The 23,223-nt window shown below is 44.0% G+C and overlaps 1 protein-coding gene across 4 annotated transcripts in view; it reads right to left on the bottom strand.

Moving 5' to 3' along the window:
* Positions 1 to 23,223, bottom strand: part of SHANK1 (SH3 and multiple ankyrin repeat domains 1) — a 656,518-nt gene that overhangs the window by 352,276 nt on the left and 281,019 nt on the right. For all 4 annotated transcript variants that reach the window (XM_068241408.1, XM_068241411.1, XM_068241409.1 and 1 more), the window contains exons 3-4: positions 17,870 to 18,073; positions 6,069 to 6,140 (exon numbers count right to left, since the gene is read on the bottom strand). In XM_068241408.1, coding sequence (XP_068097509.1) covers positions 6,069 to 6,140; positions 17,870 to 18,073 — 276 coding nt within the window. The remainder of the gene's footprint in view (positions 1 to 6,068; positions 6,141 to 17,869; positions 18,074 to 23,223) is intronic.

The raw sequence follows: 23,223 nt of genomic DNA, 5'->3' as shown, positions 1-23,223 counted from the left end.
CACCCACATTTCTACATAGTGTTAAGGGGCAAACCCATGATTTTCAAGGGGGGGGGGGGGATTCCTGAAAGATCAGCCTCACACACGCACAATACAGTATAACAATATTGTAGGACATCATGCTTGGTACACATAATGCAATTTCCTGTCTGACCAACTGATGGACAATGGGACCGATCAGGAGCAGTTTGGCTACAGATAATGAGGACAGCCGACATTGCTAATGAATGAGAAAGTGAAGCATTCACACAGCAGGGCACCGGGCTGTGCTCATACCCGACTCTGTTAAGTTCCCCAGAGCTTCTCCATGCTCTGTACATACACTGCTGCTCCATGCTCTGTTCACACACTGCTGCTACATGCTCTGTACACACACTGCTGCTCCATGCTCTGTACACACACTGCTGCTCCATGCTCTGTACACACACTGCTGCTCCATGCTCTGTACACACACTGCTGCTCCATGCTCTGTACACACACTGCTGCTCCATGCTCTGTACACACACTGCTGCTCCATGCTCTGTACACACACTGCTGCTCCATGCTCTGTGCACACACTGCTGCTCCATGCTCTGTACACACGCTGCTGCTCCATGCTCTGTACACGCTGCTGCTCCATGCTCTGTACACGCTGCTGCTCCATGCTCTGTACACACGCTGCTGCTCCATGCTCTGTACACACGCTGCTGCTCCATGCTCTGTACACGCTGCTGCTCCATGCTCTGTACACGCTGCTGCTCCATGCTCTGTACACACACTGCTGCTCCATGCTCTGTACACACACTGCTGCTCCATGCTCTATACACACGCTGCTGCTCCATGCTCTTTACACGCTGCTGCTCCATGCTCTGTACACGCTGCTGCTCCATGCTCTGTACACACGCTGCTGCTCCATGCTCTGTACACACGCTGCTGCATGCTCTGTACACACACTGCTGCTCCATGCTGTGTACACACAATGCTGCTGCATGCTCTGTACACACAATGCTGCTGCATGCTCTGTACACACACTGCTGCTCCATGCTGTGTACACACACTGCTGCTCCATGCTCTGTACACACGCTGCTGCTGCTTTCAAAGTCAACTGTAGCAAGGAAAGAAAGGGGCGGTGCTGTGAGCTGCAGGATACCTGTAGATATTCTGGTGTCTCAATTTATGCCTATGCCCAGACACTGCACCGGCCCTAGTCTGAGGGGGGATACTGGGCAGCTGTAATACCCCCCTGCGTTTGCCTATGGTGTTCCCACAGCCTCTTCTGCTGCCGGTGGAGAGAATAATCCAAGGCTGCCAGGTCAGAGTCCACTTTCACCCACAGAGTGAACAGAAAGACGCCTAGGCAGGCCAGGCCTGCAGAACACAGAGGGCCTGATTTATGAATACTGCATTAAGCAGAGATCAAGCAGAGATGACGTGATCGGGAAAAAATACTGATTGAGTGTTAATGAAGAAAAGACGCACAACGGCGACCCACAATGACACTTTTGGAATTAACTAACTATTCCCCAGCCATTGCTACAGGCTTTTGTGCCCCAAGCAAAGACTGAGGTAACTATCGGAAAGTAGCTAGCGATGCTGTTTTGTAAACAAGGCTATTGTCAGGAAAAAAATAAATGTCTATAAAATGTCACTGCAACCTCAAATAAACTTTACATTAATATCTAACTTTTTTTTTTCAGAATAAAGAAAATAGTGTAGCCTGAACCTCCCCACATCCACAGAGATATTATCCCCTTATCCATTCATGTAGATTGGGTGGCGGGAAGGGAGGACCCACTTTGCATATAAGGCAGTAAAGTTCTGACAAGTTTTGGATTAGTCCATTTGCTCACGTGGGATTCTCTGTTAGTGTTGAGCCGAAATTTTCGAAATTTCGCGTTACTATAATTACGCATGCGAAATTTGCTATTACGATGCGAAATTATGGTAGCGTAATTGCCATTAAAATCGTAATTGAAAATACCGTAAGCGTAATTTTCAACGCGTAATTTCGCGTTTCATTCATAACGTAATTTTGCGTTAAACCATAACGTAATTTCGCATTTCTTCGTAATTTCGCGAATTTCGTAATTACTTGTTAGCAGGGTTGCTCGCGAATTTTCGCCAAAGGCATTTTCGTCTGTATGGCGAATTTTGATGCGAAATATCACTCCATGGCGAATTTTATATGCGAAATAGCATTCCGTAACGCGAAAACGATGCGAAAAATTAACGCTTACAGTAATATGAACTATCGCAAAATTACGTTATGTAACTACGCTTACAAACAGTTGCATGCAAGGCAAACGTAATTTCGCGATGCCCACTGTAATGCGAAAATTACGCGAAAATTACGCTTACTCGGAATTTCGCGAAATCCTTCTTCATTACGATTATGTACTTACGTCCATAATCGTAATTACACTAATTACGCGAAATTTCGCGAAATCGTAATTAAGTCATGACGCTCATCTCTATTCTCTGTATGTCCTCCATTCTAAACAAATGCAATCCCTGGAAAGGATCAATAGAAAAAATGCCTGACCAGCCAACTCATTTACACACTGTGATGGCAGTAGGAATGAGCAACTGCCGCTCAAAGTGCTTTTGAAAATAAAAGAAACCCTGAGAACCCTCCAAGAGCAGATGGACAAGTGAAAAACCGGTCAGATCTGCAAGGTTTTTACTGCTTAAAGGACTTACGAGGTGACATATGACATGATGAGATAGACATGCGTATGTACAGTGCCGAGCACACAAATAACCATGCTGTGTTCCTTTTTTTCTTTCTCTGCCTATAAAAGTTAAACATCAAGTATGCAAGTGACAATTTCTGTCTGGGTCGGGACCGGGTCAGACTATAGCATAAACCTCACTGATAAGTAATTACAGCCATAAAACATTTTTCTGTCAATAAATGGCTTTTGAGAGCAGAAAAGAGATAAAAAGGGTCAATAATTCATAGATTTGAGCTCTGGCATACTCCAATGAAGGTGTCATTGAGCAGAGACAATGAAACAATAAAAACTTAAAAACTAGATTTAAATATAAAATAAAACTGTGGGATATTTTAAAAAGTCATTTTTAGGAGAAGTAGGATAGATATAATTGTTTTTCTCAGAAGTTTAATTTTCACCTCGTAAGTCCTTTAAGCTTGATTCACACATAAATCTGTACATTTCTGATCCAGTCCTGTCCTTTCAGTTTTGTATCAGTTTTACCTGACAGTATTGGAACTGTACACCTTTTATGAGTGAATACACCCATAGAAAACGGACACAAATCTGATATAAAGCAGCACGGTGGCGTAGTGGTGGGCAGCACGGTGGCGTAGTGGTTAGCTCTCTCGCCTTGCAGCGCTGGGTCCCTGGTTCGAATCCCAGCCAGGGCACTATCTGCAAAGAGTTTGTATGTTCTCTCCGTGTCTGCGTGGGTTTCCTCCGGGCACTCTGGTTTCCTCCCACATTCCAAAAACATACGGATACGTTAATTGACTCCCTCTAAAATTGGCCCTAGACTACAGTACTTACACTACATAATATAGACATATGGCAATGGTAGGGATTAGATTGTGAGCTCCTATGAGGGACAGTTAGTGACAAGACAATATGTATATACACTGTACAGCGCTGCGTAATATGTCGGCGCTATATAAATACTAAATAATAATAATAATAAATATAAAACTGACAGGACTGGACCGGAAATGTACACCTCTTATGTGTGAATCAAGCCATAGAAAGCTCATACAAAATGGATGCAAAACTGATAGGGCTGGACTAGACCGGAAATATAGAGATTCATGTGTTAACGAAGCCATAGAAAACTCAGGCTGGGCTCACATATGGAATAGCGTGAAAATCCAGTGTTTTCCGCTGGTACGTTTGCGTTAGGGTAATGAGTTTTTGGGGCGTTTGCGTTTCTTTACGCAGATGCGTTATCCATGCGTTTGTCATGCGATTTGCATGCATTTCATGCGTTTGCAGTTAGGTAATGTAACGCATATGCATTTTGTATGCTTTTTTTTTTAATTTATGCAAATCATTAGGAAGACAACAGGAAGTGGAAACACAACAGAGATCTTTACTTTTTAATTAAAAACGCATTAAAAAACGCATCAGAAACGCAATGCATTACCATCGACTTTCTTTATGTGCGTTCTGGCAGCCAGCCTGCATATTGTGCAACATTACTGTGAATCGCAAGTGCAACGCTTGTCCTTCTGCGTCCCATAGACTAACATTGCTGAATAAAACGCAGCGTTTCTGTCTCTGCAAGCGTTTCTGCCATGTGTGCACCCGGCCTCATAAAAAGGTATTCCTGTCCTGTAAGTGTTTGACAGTTGGAATCAGTTTTTTTATGTGTGAACCAAACCTTATTGTAACTGAAAGGAACATACTAGTAAAGTCATTTATAGTTTATTTTAATCTGGGTGAAATGTAGTTCTTATAAGTATGTATACACAGTAGCTTTTCCCCCCCAAAAAAGTAAAACCTTAGGCCCAGTGCACACCAAAACCGCTAGCAGATCCGCAATACGCTAGCGGTTTTGGGAGCTGATTTCAGAGCGATTCTAGGCATGTTTAGAGACGTTTTTTAAACATGCCTAGCGGTTTTGGCTGTGTTTTTCTGTAGCAGATTACACATATTGTTACAGTAAAAGCTGTTACTGAACAGCTTCTGTAACAAAAACGCCTGGAAAACCGCTCTGATCTAGTGTTTTTCAGAGCGATTTGCGTTTTTCCTATCCTTTATATTGAGGCAGAAACGCTTCTGCAAACCACAAATGTGCAGCAGGAGGCCCGTTTGCGGTTTGTTACAATCCTCAAACCACCGGTGTGCACCATCCCATTGAGATACATTAACCGAGCGGTTTGACAGGCGGATGCGGCCGGCGGATCGCATCAAAAACCACTTGCTGTACACTGGGCCTTAAGGTGCGTACACACATGCGACTATAGTCGTTTGTAACGATCGTTCCCCGATCTTTACCAACGACGATCGTTACAAAAAACGAACCACCGACTATTAAGGCAAACGACGAACGAGCCAAATCGCTACAAAAGAAAGTTCTGTCTCGGCGGATTTTAACCAACGACGATCGTTTGCAAAAGTAGTACATCGTTGGAAACGATCGTTCGTACTAGGCTTGACATGCGCATTTCACTATTTCTCCATGGAACTTCTCATTTTTATGCGCAGGCGCAATAGTTGCTTTCTGTGATGTAACGTTCGTTCTAACGATCAGATCGTTACACACATTTTAAAACTACCTTTACTTAGGTCGTTCTTGCATCAATTAAAAGTTCGTTCGTCGTTCTTAACGAACGATCGTTGTCGCATGTGTGTACGTAGCATAAGTGTCTTTTGGAATGTCAGCTTCTGCTGTACATAGCGGTGGCTGTACTTGGGGGCTGCTCTATATTGGGGACATTGTACATAGGGGCTACAGTGCATGGAACATGGTGTCTGATTGACATAGAAGATGGAACTGCTTTCCATATAGGGCTGCACATGAAAAGGGGCAGCACATAAAGAAAGTGGGCTGCTGACAGAAGCAGGGCAAGTCAATTCACATGGAAGAGAGAGTTGCTGACACTATGTAAAGAAGAAGAGGCTGCTGGCTCACATAGTCAAGGGGTTGTTGTACATTGGGGTAACTACAAATCATGTGCCCAGCACAACTTTGATGCGAACCCCAATGTTCAAAGCCTTCCAGGCAAAGCCACAAAAGCTATGGCATAGGGCACCAGGATATCAAGGGGCCGCATGCTGTGGCAAGGGGTGCTACCCTGTAGTTGCACCCCCTTTGCTGTATATAAGAGGCTGCCCATGGAAAAATGGGCTGCAGTACAACAAGGATTGCGCATAGAAGAGGGAAGCTGCTCTACAAAAAGGCAAAATGCTTTGCCTGTAAGGAGGGGGCAATACATGACAATTAGGTTACGGGAGCAAAAAAACATGATTCTGGCCCTGAGTAAGGATCAGCATGACAAGCAGAATTTTATAGAAGAGAATTAGCACCATTCTCGGCCACATTTCTCTCGCTGCAGTCTTTATAACCAGTGAAATGTTTGTGGGCTTTTAGCTTACCTTGGTGTGCAGCTTGGCCAATTGCTTTTCATCAAGGTTAGTCTGTTTATAAACTCTCGTCTTGTATCGGAACTGAAAACAATAAATACAATAACAACAGTCAAAAATAGTACATTTCCAAGGACGCCAATAGCTATTTCAGAATCCATACAGGTTACTCTTAACAAAAGCATTGAGTACACCGGGCCTGAGACACAGACAGACAAAGCAGAGAAAAATGCAAGTTTATATTTCCAGTTCTAGTAAAAAAAAAATATATATATATATATATATATATATATATATATATATATATATATATATATATATATATATATATATCATATTGTTATATAGAGCTACATAAAGACTCTGGATTCACATTGTCTGAGGCAGTTATTCCCGATCGTCTTGTATGAAAATCTTACATAATTACAGATGAAACTCGAAAAATTTGAATATCATGCAAAAGTTTATTTATATCAGTAATTCAACTTAAAGCAAGCCTGAAGCGAAAATAAACATATGAGATAACCAGTGGTGGGCCGAAATTTCGCGTATGCAAAATTTTGCATTGAAATTTACATTTACGCATCGTAATTGTAATGCAAAATTTCAGGTAAAACCGTAATTGATTTCGTATGTAATAGTAATATTTCATAATTTCACTTAAATTTCCGTGTAATTTTCATGCAATTTCGTGAAATGTTGTGCCGGTTTTAGTGGGTAATGGCAAAGCCACTATACATGCTAGTGCTACCAATATTGCTATATATGTTAAGGAGAATATGGGGTACAAGTCAAAAAAATAATTTTTCAAAAATACATTGTAGTTTTTGAGAAAATCGATTTTAAAAATGCAAAGAAAAATGGTTTTTAAACGCTCATTTTTTTTTTGTTTAACCCATTTGCGTTCCGTCGTTTTCACTTGAGCAATGTTCACCTCCCATTCATTAGCCTATAACTTTATCACTACTTATCACAATTAACTGATCTATAGCTTGTTTTTTCCACCACCAATTAGGCTTTCTTTGGGGGGTACATTTCGCTAAGAGCCACTTTGCTGTAAATGCATTTTAACAGGAAGAATAAGAAAAAAACGGAAAAAAATCCATTATTTCTCAGTTTTCAGCCATTATAGTTTTAAAATAATACATGCCTCCATAATTAAAACTCATGTATAGTATTTTCCCATTTGTCACGGTTATTTCACCGTTAAAATTATGTCCTATCACAATGTATGGCGACAATATTTTATTTGGAAATAAAGGTGCATTTTTTCCGTTTTGCATCCATCACTATTTACAAGTTTAAAATAAAAAAAATATAGAAATATTTCATCTTTACATTGATATTTAAAAAGTTTAGACCCTTAGGTAAATATTTACATGTTTTTTTTTATTGTAATTTTTTTTTTTTTTTTATATTAAACATTTTATTTGGGTAGTTTTGGGAGGGTGGTATGTAAAACAATAGTTTTATAATGTAAATGTGTATTGAGTTTTATTTTTTTTACTTTTAGTTGTAGTTTTACTTTTTGGCCACAAGATGGCGGCCATGAGTTTGTTTACATGACGTCACTCTAAGCGTAACATATGCTTAGAGAGACGCATGGGGGACGCTACAGCCAGAAAAAGCGAAGCTTCCGAGAGAAGCTGTCGCTTTTTCAGCAGGGGAGAGGAATCAGTGATCGGGCACCATAGCCCGATTCACTGATTGCCTGGCTAACGAAACGCGGCCGGGAGCACGCGTGCACGCGCGCGATCAGCCGCGGGAGCGCGCATGGTTACTGGACGTAGTTTCTACGTCCGGGAACTAAAATAGGTTAAAAAAAATGTTTTCTTTGCATTTTTAAATTCAATTTTCTCAAAAACTACAATGTATTTTTGTTTGACTTGTACCCACTATTCTCCCTAACACACATGTAGCAATTTTGGTGTCACAATCATGTATGGGGGCTTTGCTATTCAAGTCGGCACGAAATTACACAAAAATGAAGCTACATTTTAGGCAACATTACGAATTACTATACAAAATCAATTGCATTTACAAATCATAATTACGTATAAGCGTAAATGCGAAAATGTACGCAAAATTTCGTGTAATCGAATTAGCGGATTACGACCATCACTGGAGATAACTAATTGTATGTGCAGTATATCTAAAAAATAGAACATTATGTAGTAGCAAGGAAAAGAGTCTCGTATTGTTTTCAGTACAGGGAGAGTTAAAAATCTTCAGTTGTCATCTGTTCTCAGTTGATGGCTTGGGATAAGGTTTTACTGTAGGAAACTTCAAAGGGTTGTTATTTCTTTAATGACCGCCTAACGCCGATAGGTGTCGGCAGGTCTTAAGTGGTATTACATGGAAACGGCCGCTCGTACTAGCGGACTTTCCATGTCAGTTCACGGAGGGTGTCTCCGTGAGCAGACTGCGAGCCGCCATCGCAGGCTGAATGTAAATGTAAATACGTGGGGAAGAAATCCACGCTGTTTACATCATACGGCGCTGCTGCGCAGCAGCGCCGTAAAGCAGATCGGCGATCCCCGGCCTCTGATTGGCCAGGGTTCGCCGGCATCTGATAGGCTAAAGTCTATCCTAGACAGCGCAGGACAGATATCCGTCCTGCGCAGCCCATAGCCTGCGGGAGAGGCAGGTAAGGGCAGAGAGGGCAGAAATCGCTGCGGAGGGGGGCTTTTAGGAGCCCCCCCCCGCTAAGCAGAAATAGCTGGCGGCAATCAGACCCCCCCAGCAGGACATCCCCCTAGTGGGGAAAAAAGGGGGGGGAAGTCTGGTCGCCCTGGCTCAATCCTGATCGGTGCTGCAGGCTGGATCATAGCAAAATCCCCTGGTCCTTAAGTGGTTAAAAAACAGAATGTTGTTTTAAAACTGCAACTGTGACAGAATAATGCAATATTATTTTAAAAAAAAAGCTATATAACTGAAAATAAAAATATGAGACTCTTCTTTGTTGCTAATGTTCTATTCCTTATCTGTACTGCACATACCATTCATTATATTATAAGGTTTTTTTTTGCTTTTAAAGGTAAAACTAATACATGGAATTGACTTATTACATGCAAAGCAAGATATTTCAAGCCTTTATTTTGTTATCATTTAGATGATTATGGCTTACAGCTTATGAAAACCCCAAAATCAAAATCTCAAAGTTAGAGTATTGTGAAAAGGTTCAATAATATACGCTTGAAGTGTCAGACTCTATCAGCTAATTAATCCAAAACACCTGCAAGGGGTTCCTGAGCCTTTAAATGGTCTCTCAGGCCTGGTACACACCGAGCGGTTTTTGAAGCGATCCGCAAACCGCTACCGCCTTGGAAAACGCTTGGCTAATGTATTTCAATGGGATGGTGCACACCGGCGGTTTGTGGTTTTTAGCAAACCGCAAATGTGGGTCCTGCAGCATTTTTGCAGTTTGCAGAAGCGTTTCTGCTTCAATGTAAAGTATAGGAAAAGCTCAAAGCGCTCTGGAAAACGCTAGATCAGAGCGGTTTTCCAGGCATTTTTGTTACAGAAGCTGTTCAGTAACAGCTTTTACTGTAACAATATATGAAATCTGCTACACAAAAACGCTCCCAAAAATGCTAGGCATGGTTAGAAAACGTCTCTAAACATGCCTAGAATGGCTCAGAAATCTGCTTCAAAAACCGTTTCGCAGATCTACTAGAGGTTTTGGTGTGCACTGGGCCTGAGTCTGGTCCAGAATTACTGACATAGTTATATAGTTAGTTTGGTTGAAAAAAAGACATTCGTCCATCAAGTCCAACCACACAAATAAATAAATAAATAAAACACTATCCTGAACCTGCAAATATCCCAGTTGATCCGGGGAAGGTGAAAAACCTTACAAGGCCGGGGCCAATTAGCCTTAAAAAATAAACTTTTGGGGATTTGACTTTATGTCACTAACCACTCTTTTTCCGCTTCTAGTTTCGCAAGTCTGTTTTTTTTTTTTTTTTTTTTGCAGTTTTTGTTACATTCCCTATAATTCTTTAATGCAGATGCAGTCCCCCCATTCTTAAAGAAAACCTGTAATGAAAAAACCCTCCCCTGGGGGTTCTCACCTTGGGTGGTGGAAGCCTCCATATCCTATTGAGGCTTCCCACGCCGTCCTCCTCGGTCCCACGGCAGTGGGCGATAAAGCTCCCCGAACAGCGGCGATGTAAATATTTACCTTCCCGGCTCCAGCGCAGGGGCAGTATCAGCTCTCCGCTTGGAGATAGATGGAAATAGCCGATCGCTGTCGAGCCGCTCTACTGCACAGGCGCAAGTCTCCTGTGCCTGCAAGGTACGGAGAGCCAGGAAAGGTAAATAAATCAGCGCTTGTCAGCCTTGTCGAGGGAGGATTCCGAGACACTTCGGGGGAGCCAGCTACAGGGGAGGGGAAAGGCTCATTGGGACCCTGAGGCTTCCCCCTCCCGAGGTGTGTACCCCCCAGGGGAACTTTTTTTTGTTACAGGTTATCTTTAAAAGCACCAAAGGCATTCCTTTTACACTTAATCATGTCTAAAACAGTATTATTTATCCATACTGGCCTTTTCCAGATCTAGAATTTTTATTTCCATGAGGTATGTACAAACTGCAATAGTCAATAAGAATCTGAAAGTTTGCCATATACGTTTAGTGTCCTTGCCCTGCAATTGACTCTCCCAGTCTACCGGTCTTAACAAGTCCCTGAGCTTCTTAATGTTAGCCTTATTAAAATTCATAGCTTTAGTTGTCCACTCGTTCACAACCCTGTTGAGTAGTAGGCCGAATGTTACCATATTATGGATGGTCACTATTTCCCAAATGTTCTTAAACTTGCACATTAGATATAACATCTGGTCTATTGGAAATGATCAAATCCAGGAGAGCATCACTCCTGGTTGGTTCGGTTACCATCTGAGTTAAGTAATTGTCTTGCAGTGTTGACTTTTGCACGATATTCTAATTTTTCAAGTTTCACCTGTAAAGGTATCCACTGAAGTACAGCAGATGACCAACAAGAAGATCCACCATGTCTTGGAACTAATCCACTCGCCCTCCACTTGACATCCCCATTTGCCTATCCACAGAGCAGAAAAAAAGTACAGTATCTATACACTGACTGTTCCTAAAATTGGCACCCAGAAGCACTGTATTGATTACCGGTTCTCCCAGGAGCGATCCTGAGCTACGGGGTTCCTCTTCGAACCAAGTCAGCCTTCCTAGTCTTATTCTCACCAGTGTAAAATTGGCATGCAAGTAGTCAATCAATCACTCTGTTTCTGTGGCAGCCTATTGGCTCTTGGGACTTGTTGCCCTACTTCATTGGTCCCTGCCCCAATAAAGCTGTGTTTCACTCCTGTGCAGTGGCGTAGCTAAGGAGCTGTGGGCCCCAATGCAAATTTTTCATTGAGGCTCCCCAAGCACTCTATACATAACAATTTATACGGCGCACCAAAATCTGCCAATGGCAACCACAGTGTCAGAGGTGCAAGAAGGGGATGGGGAACAGTTTGTTAATGATTACCAATATTCAAAGTATCTATAGAAGTGATTATTATGAACACAGGACCAATAGAAAGCTAATACTGAAGTTGAGGGAGGGCCCCTTGGGGCCCCTCTGGCCCAAGGGCCCCGATGCGGTCGCAACCTCTGCACCCCCTATTGCTACGCCCCTGCTCCTGTGCACATTTCCCATGATAGCTTTACTTGTTGTGAAGCTAGCTGCTAGGATGTGATTAGGATCGATCTCTTGTTGTGACCCTGTTAGAGCTAAAGAACTGCCTACTCTACTGTGTTTGACCCTCGGCTTGTTTCTCAACTCAAATTTGTCCACCACCCACCCCTTTCCTGGATTGATAGTCATCTGACCTCCATGTATGACCTGGGACTGACCTCTCTGCCTACCCATATCCTGCCTAGTGCAGTTGTGCTGGCTGGTTCTTCTGCCTTCATGCCTTCGCTCAGGCCTGGGTGTAACCATGTGCTGGGACAATGCATACAGTTTCCTGAGGCTGGATATGCGCCACATCGAGTAAAGTCTCCAGAAGAGATTGGGCCATAGGGGATGAAAAGAAGGCAGGAGATCGGCCAGGCCTTTTGCTTAGACATCATTTCCACTGAGACCAAAATGTGTCCGAATTCCAGACACTAACGCATGCAAAATGCACACTGGGTCATTAAAAATCATTGGTCTATTTCCACACATTGCCTGGAAAAAAAATGCTGCCTACAGCAGTTTTTCAGACAGCTTGTGCATTAATCCACTGGCACACATACCGCTTTCCTGGACAATGCCCACGTATCTCTGATACATATGCACCAGAAACGCTGCATTGAATTACCCACTCACCGCTGGTGAACAAGAAGCCCTTAAAGTGTACACAAGACTTTTTTGTAATACAAATGAGACACAGAGGCATGTTCTCTGCTTAAAGTGACACTGAAGCGGAAATAAATTATGATATTATGAATTGGTTGTGTAGTACGGATAATTAATAGAATGTTAGTAGTAAAGAAATTAGTCTCATATTTTTATTTTCAGTTACGGTATATAGCTTTTTTATAACATTGCATCATTCTCTAATATTTGCAGTTTACACATCACATTCAGCATTCTAAATGATTTCACAGAGCAGGCTAATAAACTTTTGAACTGTCCTCTGCAGAGTAGAATAAAATACAGTGACAGACAGTTGAGATAACAAGCTTCAGAAGAAAGAGCTCTCTGCGACTTTGAAAGTCCTGGACCTCAATGGCTCTTTTGCATAGATAAGAACTGGAGTTTCTTAATTATTCCTGTACTGGAAACAATATTAGACCCAAGTCTCTGCTGATAATGTATTGTTTTTTAGCTGTACTACACATACAAATCATTATATAATAAGGTTATTTTCACTTCAGATTCTCTGTAATGACATGCTTCTGTGTCCTCTGTGACGTCCCCCCCCCCCTTCTCCCTGCTGCAGACCCCCGAAAATGCCGACAACAGGATTGTCGCTAGATAACTAAGGGAGGGGGCATGCCTTGCAGGAAAGGCACTCCTGCAAAACGCCCCTTCCCCTCCTCCTGGATCGTCTTCCACCACCTTTCTGCACCTCTCCCTGCCTTTATCCCTCCCCTCCGAGCTTCTCCCGTGCCTCTATCCCACCCCCCTGTGGCTCTCCCCCTCCTCTCTGCTCTGTGAGGAGAAGCAGAGAGGAGAGCTGCAGCAAGCTCTGTGAAGCTGACCCGCCTACAATCAGCACAAATAAAAAATTCCATCATGTTTGGTTAGTGCTACGTTTCTGCCCATTTGTGCTGCAAAAATTAAGATTCGTGCTGCTTTATTTTGAAGATAATAGCACTTATTATTTCCAAAACAATACCATCACCCAGCCCCCATACAACAACCTACAGCCATTAAATGGGTATGGGTGAGTAGTGCTGTGCATGTGCTCATTTGTGCTGCTAAAATCATCTTTCTATCTTTTATAGTTTTTGAGACATTCACGTTTTTATAAAGGTCAAAAGTTCACTCAGCCCCCTACAACATTACAAAGGCTGAGTGAGCCTGAGTGAACTTTTGACCTTTATAAAACCGTGAATATCTCAAACTCTATAAAAGATAGAAAGATGATTTTTGCAGCACAAATGAGCACATGCACAGCACTACTCACCGATACCCATTTAATGGCTGTAGGTTGTTGTATGGGGTCTGGGTGGGTATTGTTTTGGAAATAAGTGCTATTATCTTCAAAATGAAAGCAGCACAAATCTTAATTTTTGCAGCACAAATGGGCACAAACGTAGCACTAACCAAACAATGGAATTTTTATTTGTAGCGATTGTAGGGGGCCAGCTTAATGGAGCTGCTGAAGCGTTGTGACCCCAGGGTCCAGCAAAACAAAATGATTTTTGCAGCACAAATGAGCACATGCACAGCACTACCCGTCCATACCAGTTTCATGTCTGTAGGCTGTTGTATGGGGGCTGGTATTGTTTTGGAAAGAATAAATGCTATTATCTTCAAAATGAAAGCAGCACAAATCTTAATTTCTGCAGCACAAATGGGCACAAACGTAGCACTAACCAAACATGATGGAATTTTTATTTGTGGCGATTGTAGGGGGGGGAAGCTTCATGGAGCTGCTGCAGGGTTGTGTGACCTCGGGGTCCAGCATCCAAATCCCTCTAGCCCTGCGTGCACTGCTGTGCGTGACACGATTTGTTGCTGCATGTCCTCCATTTTTTCCCCACATGGGAATCGGACAGCAGCTGCGTTTTCAAATTTGCATGCTGGGACACACAGTGATTGACCCTAGCGGAGACAAGCCCTAATTCAGCTGGGACTGTGTAATCAGGGAACAGGAGCAAATGTAAAAATAGGTAAACATCTGTTGAAATCTTTTCAGTGCATATTTTCGTTTGCAAGGAAATTATTTCTAGGACTGCGCTTTATTTAACATTTCCCATATCAAGAGACCTGTGTATAGATACTACAGTATTTATATATATTACCACTCTCTCTGTGAGAAACCTGGACAAATGATGCCCTTGTGCCAGGTTTCCAAGGAGAGGAAATCTTATTTTTGCAGTCTCCAAGGTAACTCCATGCAATTTACCTGGGTTTCTTCAGGCCCCATAAATATCACTTTTAAACAGTATGTATGTATTATCCACTTAAGGACCACAAGCTTAAACCCCCCTAGTGACCAGGCCATTTTTTACAATATAGGCCACTGCAACTTTAATGCCTCGCTGCAGGGCTGTACAACACAGCACACAAGTGATTCCCCCCACCCCTTTTCTGCCCACCAACAGAGCTCTCTGTTGGTGGGCTCTGATCCCCACTGTAATGTTGGGACCGCCATGTCACACAGCTGTCCCCAGTACAGCGATGTACGGAGTAAATAGAGAGCGGTTTCACCATCTAACCAATTGCCGCTGGGAGACTGATGGCGGAGCGGAGCTCTGTCATTCCAGCGGAGATGCGAGCGCATCGGTGTGCTCTATCTCCTGCAAAACACGCCCCCAGGACTGCACACCAATCGGCGTTAGGTGGTCCTGGGGCTGCCGCCGTGTCCACACCAATTGGCGTGGAGCGGTCTTTAAATAGTTAAAGAAGAACTCCAGAAGCTGCAGCCATCACAAGACTGCCTAACCTCCATGCTGCACTGCCATTTATACAGCAGCAACAACAACAACAACAACAAAATAAAAACTGCGGTAACAATAAAGGTGCCTATACATCAGACGGTGTATGGGCAGATTGATCAACAGACAGATCTCTCTCCAATGAAATCTGATCACAGAGAGATCTATTGCCTGGCCATACACCACAGATCGAATCCTAATCGATTTCATGCTGAAATTGATCCAGAATCAGCCTTTTGATGCCGCATACACCACCTTGCCAGCCCAACGCTATTTCCCCAATGGTGAATGTGCCCCTCCCCTGGTGCCCACTATATATTACCTGCCCACGTCTGCTGCTTGTCTGGCTCCAGGCTTCTCCATCCATACACGCACCCCAGGTGGTTGCCGAGGTAACGTTGGGCGCATGTGTGACATCATATACGCACCCACGTGGATGCCGGCAAGCATGTGGGGCACGTGTATGGATGGAGGACAGCACGTGGAGGCAGGCGGTGGCCATGGACAGGTTATGTATAGTGCACTGGTCGCCGGGGGGGAGCACATTCACCGTTGGGGGGACAGCGTGTCGGGGGTTTCGTCACTCATCCCGATATCGCTCACCGTTTCCGCCGCTCACCCGACCGACCATAATGGCCTGACATCTTGCAGCATGTCTGACGGCTTGAAGCTGGTCATCAAAACTTATCTCACGTGTTAGCTCCACTCAGGGCTGGTTCTCTCATGAAGCAAGGAGAAACATTTGCATCAGGCGGCAGAGATTACAGGGGCAGCATTTTTGTACTGTGTTAAATCCCTGAGAATCCCCCATCAAGAGATGTACTAGTCCAAAACCTGTCATTTCTGTTAGATTTCTACTACCTACTGTAAGTGACAGCAACATTGGAGAAAAGTAATTTATGGCTCATTTTACTCTGGAAAAAAAATGTACTTATTTGTCTATGTTAGTATATATTTTAAAATTTACAATTTTTTACCTTAGTTCCCCTTTAAGATAAAATGGGGCCTTAGACAAGATCGCAGTTTTTTGCACACCGCTGATGGTCAACTGGCTCTTTTATTAAAATTTGATGCGAGTAGCATCCACCAGGCCCCTGGTCTCCCTCCAGGCCCTAGGCGACTGCCTAGGTTTGCATTATGGATGATCTAGCCCTGCTCTGAATCATCATCTGGGGGCTCCTTGCTACCTTGGTAAGTATACATTTTTTTTTCTCACAGCTTTAAAGAGACTCTGAAGCGAGTCTCAATTCTCTTTTTTAACCTATATTAATGTTATGCCCCATATGCACAGCTAAACCACCGCTATCCCGCGGCAAAACGAGGAGTTAATAACCCCAACTCCCCTCTCCTGTGTCAGGGGAGCGCTTCCTGATTGAGGTGGAGCTACAGCCATAAGCTCTGCCTCAAGCATGTCAATCCCCACTGATCACTGCCTCTCCCCCGCCCCTCTCATCTGCCTTCACAGAGAGGGGCGGGGGAGAGGCGGAGATCCGTGCTGCGATTGACGCGCATGGAGGCAGAGCTGCAGCTCATAGCTCTGCCTCCCGGAAGTGCAAAATCCACGACCAAGAAAGTCGTGGATTTTGCTGGGGGGATTTGGTAGGTATTAACCCCTCGTTTTGCCGCGGGATAGCGGCGGTTTATCTGTGCTTATGGGGCTTAACATTAATACAGGTTAGAAAAGAGAATTGAGAGACTCGCTTCAGAGTCTCTTTAACTTGCTTTAACTCACTGTTGATCCTTCCTTACTTGTTTATCTCATGGATTTTCTCTCCTTACAGAGTGGATGAAAAAGATTGGATCATTAGTGGCCACCATTAGTCTAATAGCAATCAGTGTGTGACAGCTGGGGTGGGAGGGATGGAAGGGCGCACTTTAATGTCCCAGCCTTGGGTGCTGGAGGACCTTGTCCCGGCTCTCTGTACAGGTATTCGGCATACTACAGCCAGCAAGTAGTGAGAATGGTGAAATGTCTGCTAGATCAGTGTTATGACCCTCTGCTTTTTTTAAAGTAAGTATCCCTCATCTCTTATCAGGTGTTAGTCAACCATCCTATCATCACACATTATTTTAAAATACCCACTGACATTTTTTTATAAGCAGTACACCCTACGTGTATATTAATGATTTATAAACATTCCATCATGAATTTACAAGCTTTAATGTTGAAAAGGAGCACAGTTGCACAGTAAAAAAGATAACCAAAAATACAGCAGTTACTGATAACTAAAAACAGTTACTGATCTGGTTTTATGATTTGCTACTTTATACAACTTAAAACTCATTGACATAAATTGACTGTGAAAAATTGAGATACCATTTAAATCCACCAAAAGTATGTGCTTCCTGTGGTAAACATACCGCATGTTTTCTCCTAGAAAATAATTTTTCATCTTCTGTTTAAAATAACTTTTCAGTGTTTTGAAATTAAATAAGTAACAAAAAAATAGATGAAAAAAGTACTTTCAAAATTATTCAGAGTATTTTCTTTCTTATGGGTGGCTTAAAAGGCATTTTATTGCTAAAGTGTGAAAATATCACCAAGAAGAAGACTTTGGAGGAAAAAAAGCACATTTAATAGGGACCCATAGGTTGTCCATTCAAAGTTAACGTGATTTTTTGCCCTTTAGATAACATTAAAAGACACGAGTACAGCCCTTAGATTCCACTATTGTGTATTTTGTACAATATTTAAGACTTACCTCCAAATATGGAACTCCCTTCTCAAAGGATTGTGGGTATTCCCGAAGCAGGCGCTCTTCATCTAGAAACTTGGCGTCTCTTCCATTGGTCGCTGGTTGGAAGAGGCCATAGTTGAGGACATCTTTAAGGCTCTCATTCAGGGTGCACAGTATTTGCTGCTTGGCTACCCAGATAGTTGCATCTGGATTGAATCGGAGGCATTTCTGTGAGGAAAAATTGGAAGGATGTAAATGTGAGGGCTGTAATCAGTAGACCTCTAACAAATTCAAAAGTCAAAAAGATGAAGCCATAATTCAAGACGCACAAGTGTTATCCATGTATCCCTCATGAACTTAGCACCTGATAGATCACATGTCTTGCTTAAACAACTACAATACATAATACATTTGTCTATCCTATATCACAAAGAACAATGCAGATTTTTATAAACAATAATTCTTAAGCTCAACACACACCATACAATCTTGGTTGTACAGATTTACCAAATCTATGTAGTATAAGGGCCAACAGATTGGAAATACCTTGAATGTTTTATTGGATAAGCTCTTATACTACATGAAAGTGGTAAGATTGAACAACCAAGATTGTATGGTGTGTGTTGAGCCTTAGTGATAACCCAGAGTGCAACAACTGCCCTTCAATGTCCTAAATCTTAACCACGACCTGACTTTTCAGTAGACCTCAGGCTCTTATGTCCCTCTTGGAAACGCCACTTCTATCTACTTATTTATATTCAATGACCAGAGATAGTATTGCTGTGGCCAAGAAACACATCTATAAATATAAAGATAGATATAAAAAACAGCAGAAAGATCCCAGGCACAAGATACAAGACCATACCGTTACTCACTGGCATAACAATAGGGCCTGCAGCCCCTGCACCCGTGGGGGGTTTGGGTGCGTTTTGGGGGACTGGAGGGGGTCGCAGCATGAAGGGAAAACCATGCTGCACCTCGGGATCTCCCCTCTGCACTTCTCTCCAGCATCAATAAGTATGTGTGTCTAGGGCAGTGATCTGCAAACTTGGCTCTCCAGCTGTTAAGGAACTACAAGTCCCACAATGCTTTGCAGGAGTCTGACAACCACAGTCATGATTCCTAAAGGCAAATGCATTGTGGGAATTGTAGTTCCTTAACAGCTGGAGAGCCAAGTTTGCAGATAACTGGTCTAGGGCAAGACGGCGGGCAGCGGCAGATCCACATACCTTCCTTGCGTTCCAGCGTGGATGTTCCTCTTTCTAGCCTCTGACACGACTTCCTGTATAAGAGGAAGTAGCGTAAGACACTAGAGGGAGAAACATCCACGCTGGAATGCAAGGAAGGTATATGGATCTGCCGCTGCCCGCCGCCTAGCCCTAGACACACACACTTACTGATGCTGGAGGAGAGCGCAGAGCCCAAGGAGAGGGAGGGGGGGACGTCCCCCCTCCCCACTGATGTGCAGCATGGCTTTCCCATCATACTGCGACCCCTCCAGCCCCTCCAAAACGGCCCTGCGGGGGGCCCGCTCAGAATTTCTGCAGGGGGGCCCGATGGGACATAGTTACGCCCCTGCCTTTACTACTAGATTTGAGTCACCATATAAGGTCAAACAGTAAAGTTTGATGGCCTGACAGCTGTTTTGAGGGAAGTCACACTTCATCAGATCTAGAAGTAGGTGTTCCTGCAAAACAGTTGTCAGGCTGTGAAGCGTTGTACACCCACTATTTTTACCTACACGACAAACCAGATCCAAAAATAAAGGTATGGTCTTTTATCCAGGTTAAGGGCTCTGAATCTGACGCAGGAGACCAGGGTTCAAATCTCGGCTCTTCCTGTTCAGTAAGCACCTATTTAGTGAGGAGATCTTGGGCAAGACTCCCTAACACTGATATGGCCTATAGAGCACACCCTAGTGGCTGCAGCTCTGGCGCTTTGCGCCTGTCAGGAAAAAGTGCAAGATAAATGTTCTGGGTCTTGTCTGTGTCTTATCTAGTGTTGGGCGAACATCTAGATGTTCGGGTTCGGGCCGAACAGGCCGAACATGGCCGCGATGTTCGGGTGTTCGACCCGAACTCCGAACATAATGGAAGTCAATGGGGACCCGAACTTTTGTGGTTTGTAAAGCCTCCTTACATGCTACATACCCCAAATTTACAGGGTATGTGCACCTTGGGAGTGGGTACAAGAGGAAAAAAAATTAGCAAAAAGAGCTTATAGTTTTTGAGAAAATCGATTTTAAAGTTTCAAAGGGAAAACTGTCTTTTAAATGCGGGAAATGTCTGTTTTCTTTGCACAGGTAACATGTTTTTTGTCGGCATGCAGTCATAAATGTAATACATATAAGAGGTTCCAGGAAAAGGGACCGGTAACGCTAACCCAGCAGCAGCACACGTGATGGAACAGGAGGAGGCGCAGGAGGAGAAGGCCACGCTTTGTGAGACACAACAACCCCGGCCTTGCATGAGGGCAAGAAGCGTGCGGATAGCATGCTTTGTACCGCCATGCACTCATAAATGTAATAAAGATAAGAGGTTCCATAAACAGGGACCGGCAACGCTAACCCAGCAGCAGCAGCAGCAGCACACGTGATGGAACAGGAGGAGGCGCAGGAGGAGAAGGCCACGCTTTGTGAGACACAACAACCCAGGCCTTGCATGAGGACAAAAAGCGTGCGGATAGCATGCTTTTTACCGCCACGCAGTCATAAATGTAATAAAGATAAGTGGTTCAATAAACAGGGACCACGCGGCAACGCTAACCCAGCAGCAGCAGACGTGATGGAACAGGAGGAGGCGCAGGAGGAGAAGGCCACGCTTTGTGAGACACAACAACCCAGGCCTTGCATGAGGGCAAGAAGCGTGCGGATAGCATGCTTTGTACCGCCATGCAGTCATAAATGTAATAAAGATAAGTGGTTCAATAAACAGGGACCACGCGGCAACGCTAACCCAGCAGCAGCAGACGTGATGGAACAGGAGGAGGCGCAGGAGGAGAAGGCCACGCTTTGTGAGACACAACAACCCAGGCCTTGCATGAGGGCAAGAAGCGTGCGGATAGCATGCTTTGTACCGCCATGCAGTCATAAATGTAAATTAAGATAAGTGGTTCAATAAACAGGGACCACGCGGCAACGCTAACCCAGCAGCAGCAGACTCAGTGTGGCTGAGCGAGCGGTGTACCACTATTCCCAGCAGACACAGAACAGTGAACAGAATGCTATATAATGTGGCTGAGCGAGGTACACAGAGTGGCAGTAAACAGAATGCTATATAGTGTGGCTGAGCGAGTGGTGTACCACTATTCCCAGCAGACACAGAACAGTAAACAGAATGCTATATAGTGTGGCTGAGCGAGCGGTGTACCACTATTCCCAGCAGACACAGAACAGTGAACAGAATGCTATATAGTGTGGCTGAGCGAGCGGTGTACCACTATTCCCAGCAGACACAGAACAGTAAACAGAATGCTATATAGTGTGGCTGAGCGAGCGGTGTACCACTATTCCCAGCAGACACAGAACAGTAAACAGAATGCTATATAGTGTGGCTGAGTAAGCGGTGTACCACTATTCCCAGCAGACACAGAACAGTAAACAGAATGCTATATAGTGTGGCTGAGCGAGCGGTGTACCACTATTCCCAGCAGACACAGAACAGTGAACAGAATGCTATATAATGTGGCTGAGCGAGGTACACAGAGTGGCAGTAAACAGAATGCTATATAGTGTGGCTGAGCGAGCGGTGTACTACTGTTCCCAGCAGCGACACAATGACAGGGGGGACCCTGGCTAGCGTGGCTGGAGCGCGAACTACCCTGCCTGCCTACCCAAAGCTAAACCCACAGACAAATGGCGGAGATATGACGTGGTTCGGGTATTTATTTACCCGAACCACGTGACAGTTCGGCCAATCAGAGCGCGTTCGGGTCCGAACCACGTGACCCGTTCGGCCAATCACAGCGCTAGCCGAACGTTCGGGGAACGTTCGGCCATGCGCTCTTAGTTCGGCCATGTGGCCGAACGGTTTGGCCGAGCACCGTCAGGTGTTCGGCCGAACTCGAACATCACCCGAACAGGGTGATGTTCTGCAGAACCCGAACAGTGGTGAACACTGTTCGCCCAACACTAGTCTTATCCAGTATCTAGGAGCTTTCTACTGATTTGTATAACTATGGCTGTATACATTCCCTAATCGTGGATATATATTTAAAAGTTCTATCATGACTCTTTTTGGCTTCACATTCGGTGCCACTAGCCTTTGGTCTCTTGTGGAACAATTTTGGTAGATTATGTTATGCTTGATAAAGACATTCAAGGGTGGACAGATGTGCTAACATCATCCAACTATCCTGTCTTTTGGCAGTTCTACCAAAAGAGCACTCAGCCAAGACAAGCACACTGGATTGTACTAAGGAGCAACTGAGGAGCTGCATGTGCTAATGGCTGCAGGGAACCCAAATTCAGGCACACATTTTTATTGAATAGAAATAAATGGGAAATTGTCTCCCTTGCCATCCACCCAGGCCAACTCAATCTTCCTCTATGGTCCTCTGAAATTTCTCCATTCTGGGCTCACTGCACATGCAACAACTGGAAACATTTTTAGAGGACCCTAGTGGAGGACTGAGGCGAGCACGGAGGATGGCGAGAGAGCTAACTGTCTGAAGGGGCTGAAGGAAGTCCCAGGTATGTATGAACCCCCCCCCCTCCCCATCTCAGGTGCACTTTAAAGTTCACTCTAAGTAGGATGGATGTGCAATATTGGGGGCACTAATAGGGGGCCTAAACGGAGTGGGGGGCTCAGTTAATCTCCAGGTCAGGTTGAGCAATTCCTCCTTTCAAGGTTATCTTGACATTATATTCCCCCAATGCTGTATTGGGAGTTTGGGGGATATTCTTAAACCACAGAAACTTACATAATAGGATTGATGTTCTGTTTTTTTGCCGGCAAGTGCATTTTATTTATTTTTGTTTTAACTTAACGCTCAGTTTCTACACGGAGCAAGCACCTACTTAACTATCTCTTCATTGTCGTTTCCAAGACAATGACAGCTTGTATTCCCTGGTAACAGTTTCCATAGCGATCCTAAGAGGAGCAAAGCCTCTCCACAGGAGTCTTCTGAAAGTCCCGATGCTTTGACTAATGGAGGCATATTGATGCAGCTCCCCAGGAGACCAGCGAGAAGTTTTTTTTATTCCCAGGCAAAACCGCAGCTTACCTTAATCTTGTTTAATCACAGACAGGTAGAGTCTCATTTAAAGATACGGCGCTGATCAATTATACACAGAGGGTCTGTGTGGATTGTCAGCGTGTGTTTTGAGTTGCAATCATGACTTTTTGACTTCCTCTATTCATTTTGCACCAGAGAGACTG

Source organism: Hyperolius riggenbachi, chromosome 6 (assembly GCF_040937935.1).
Source record: "Hyperolius riggenbachi isolate aHypRig1 chromosome 6, aHypRig1.pri, whole genome shotgun sequence".
NCBI lineage: Eukaryota > Metazoa > Chordata > Amphibia > Anura > Hyperoliidae > Hyperolius > Hyperolius riggenbachi.
This window is presented reverse-complemented; position numbering and strand designations above follow the sequence as displayed.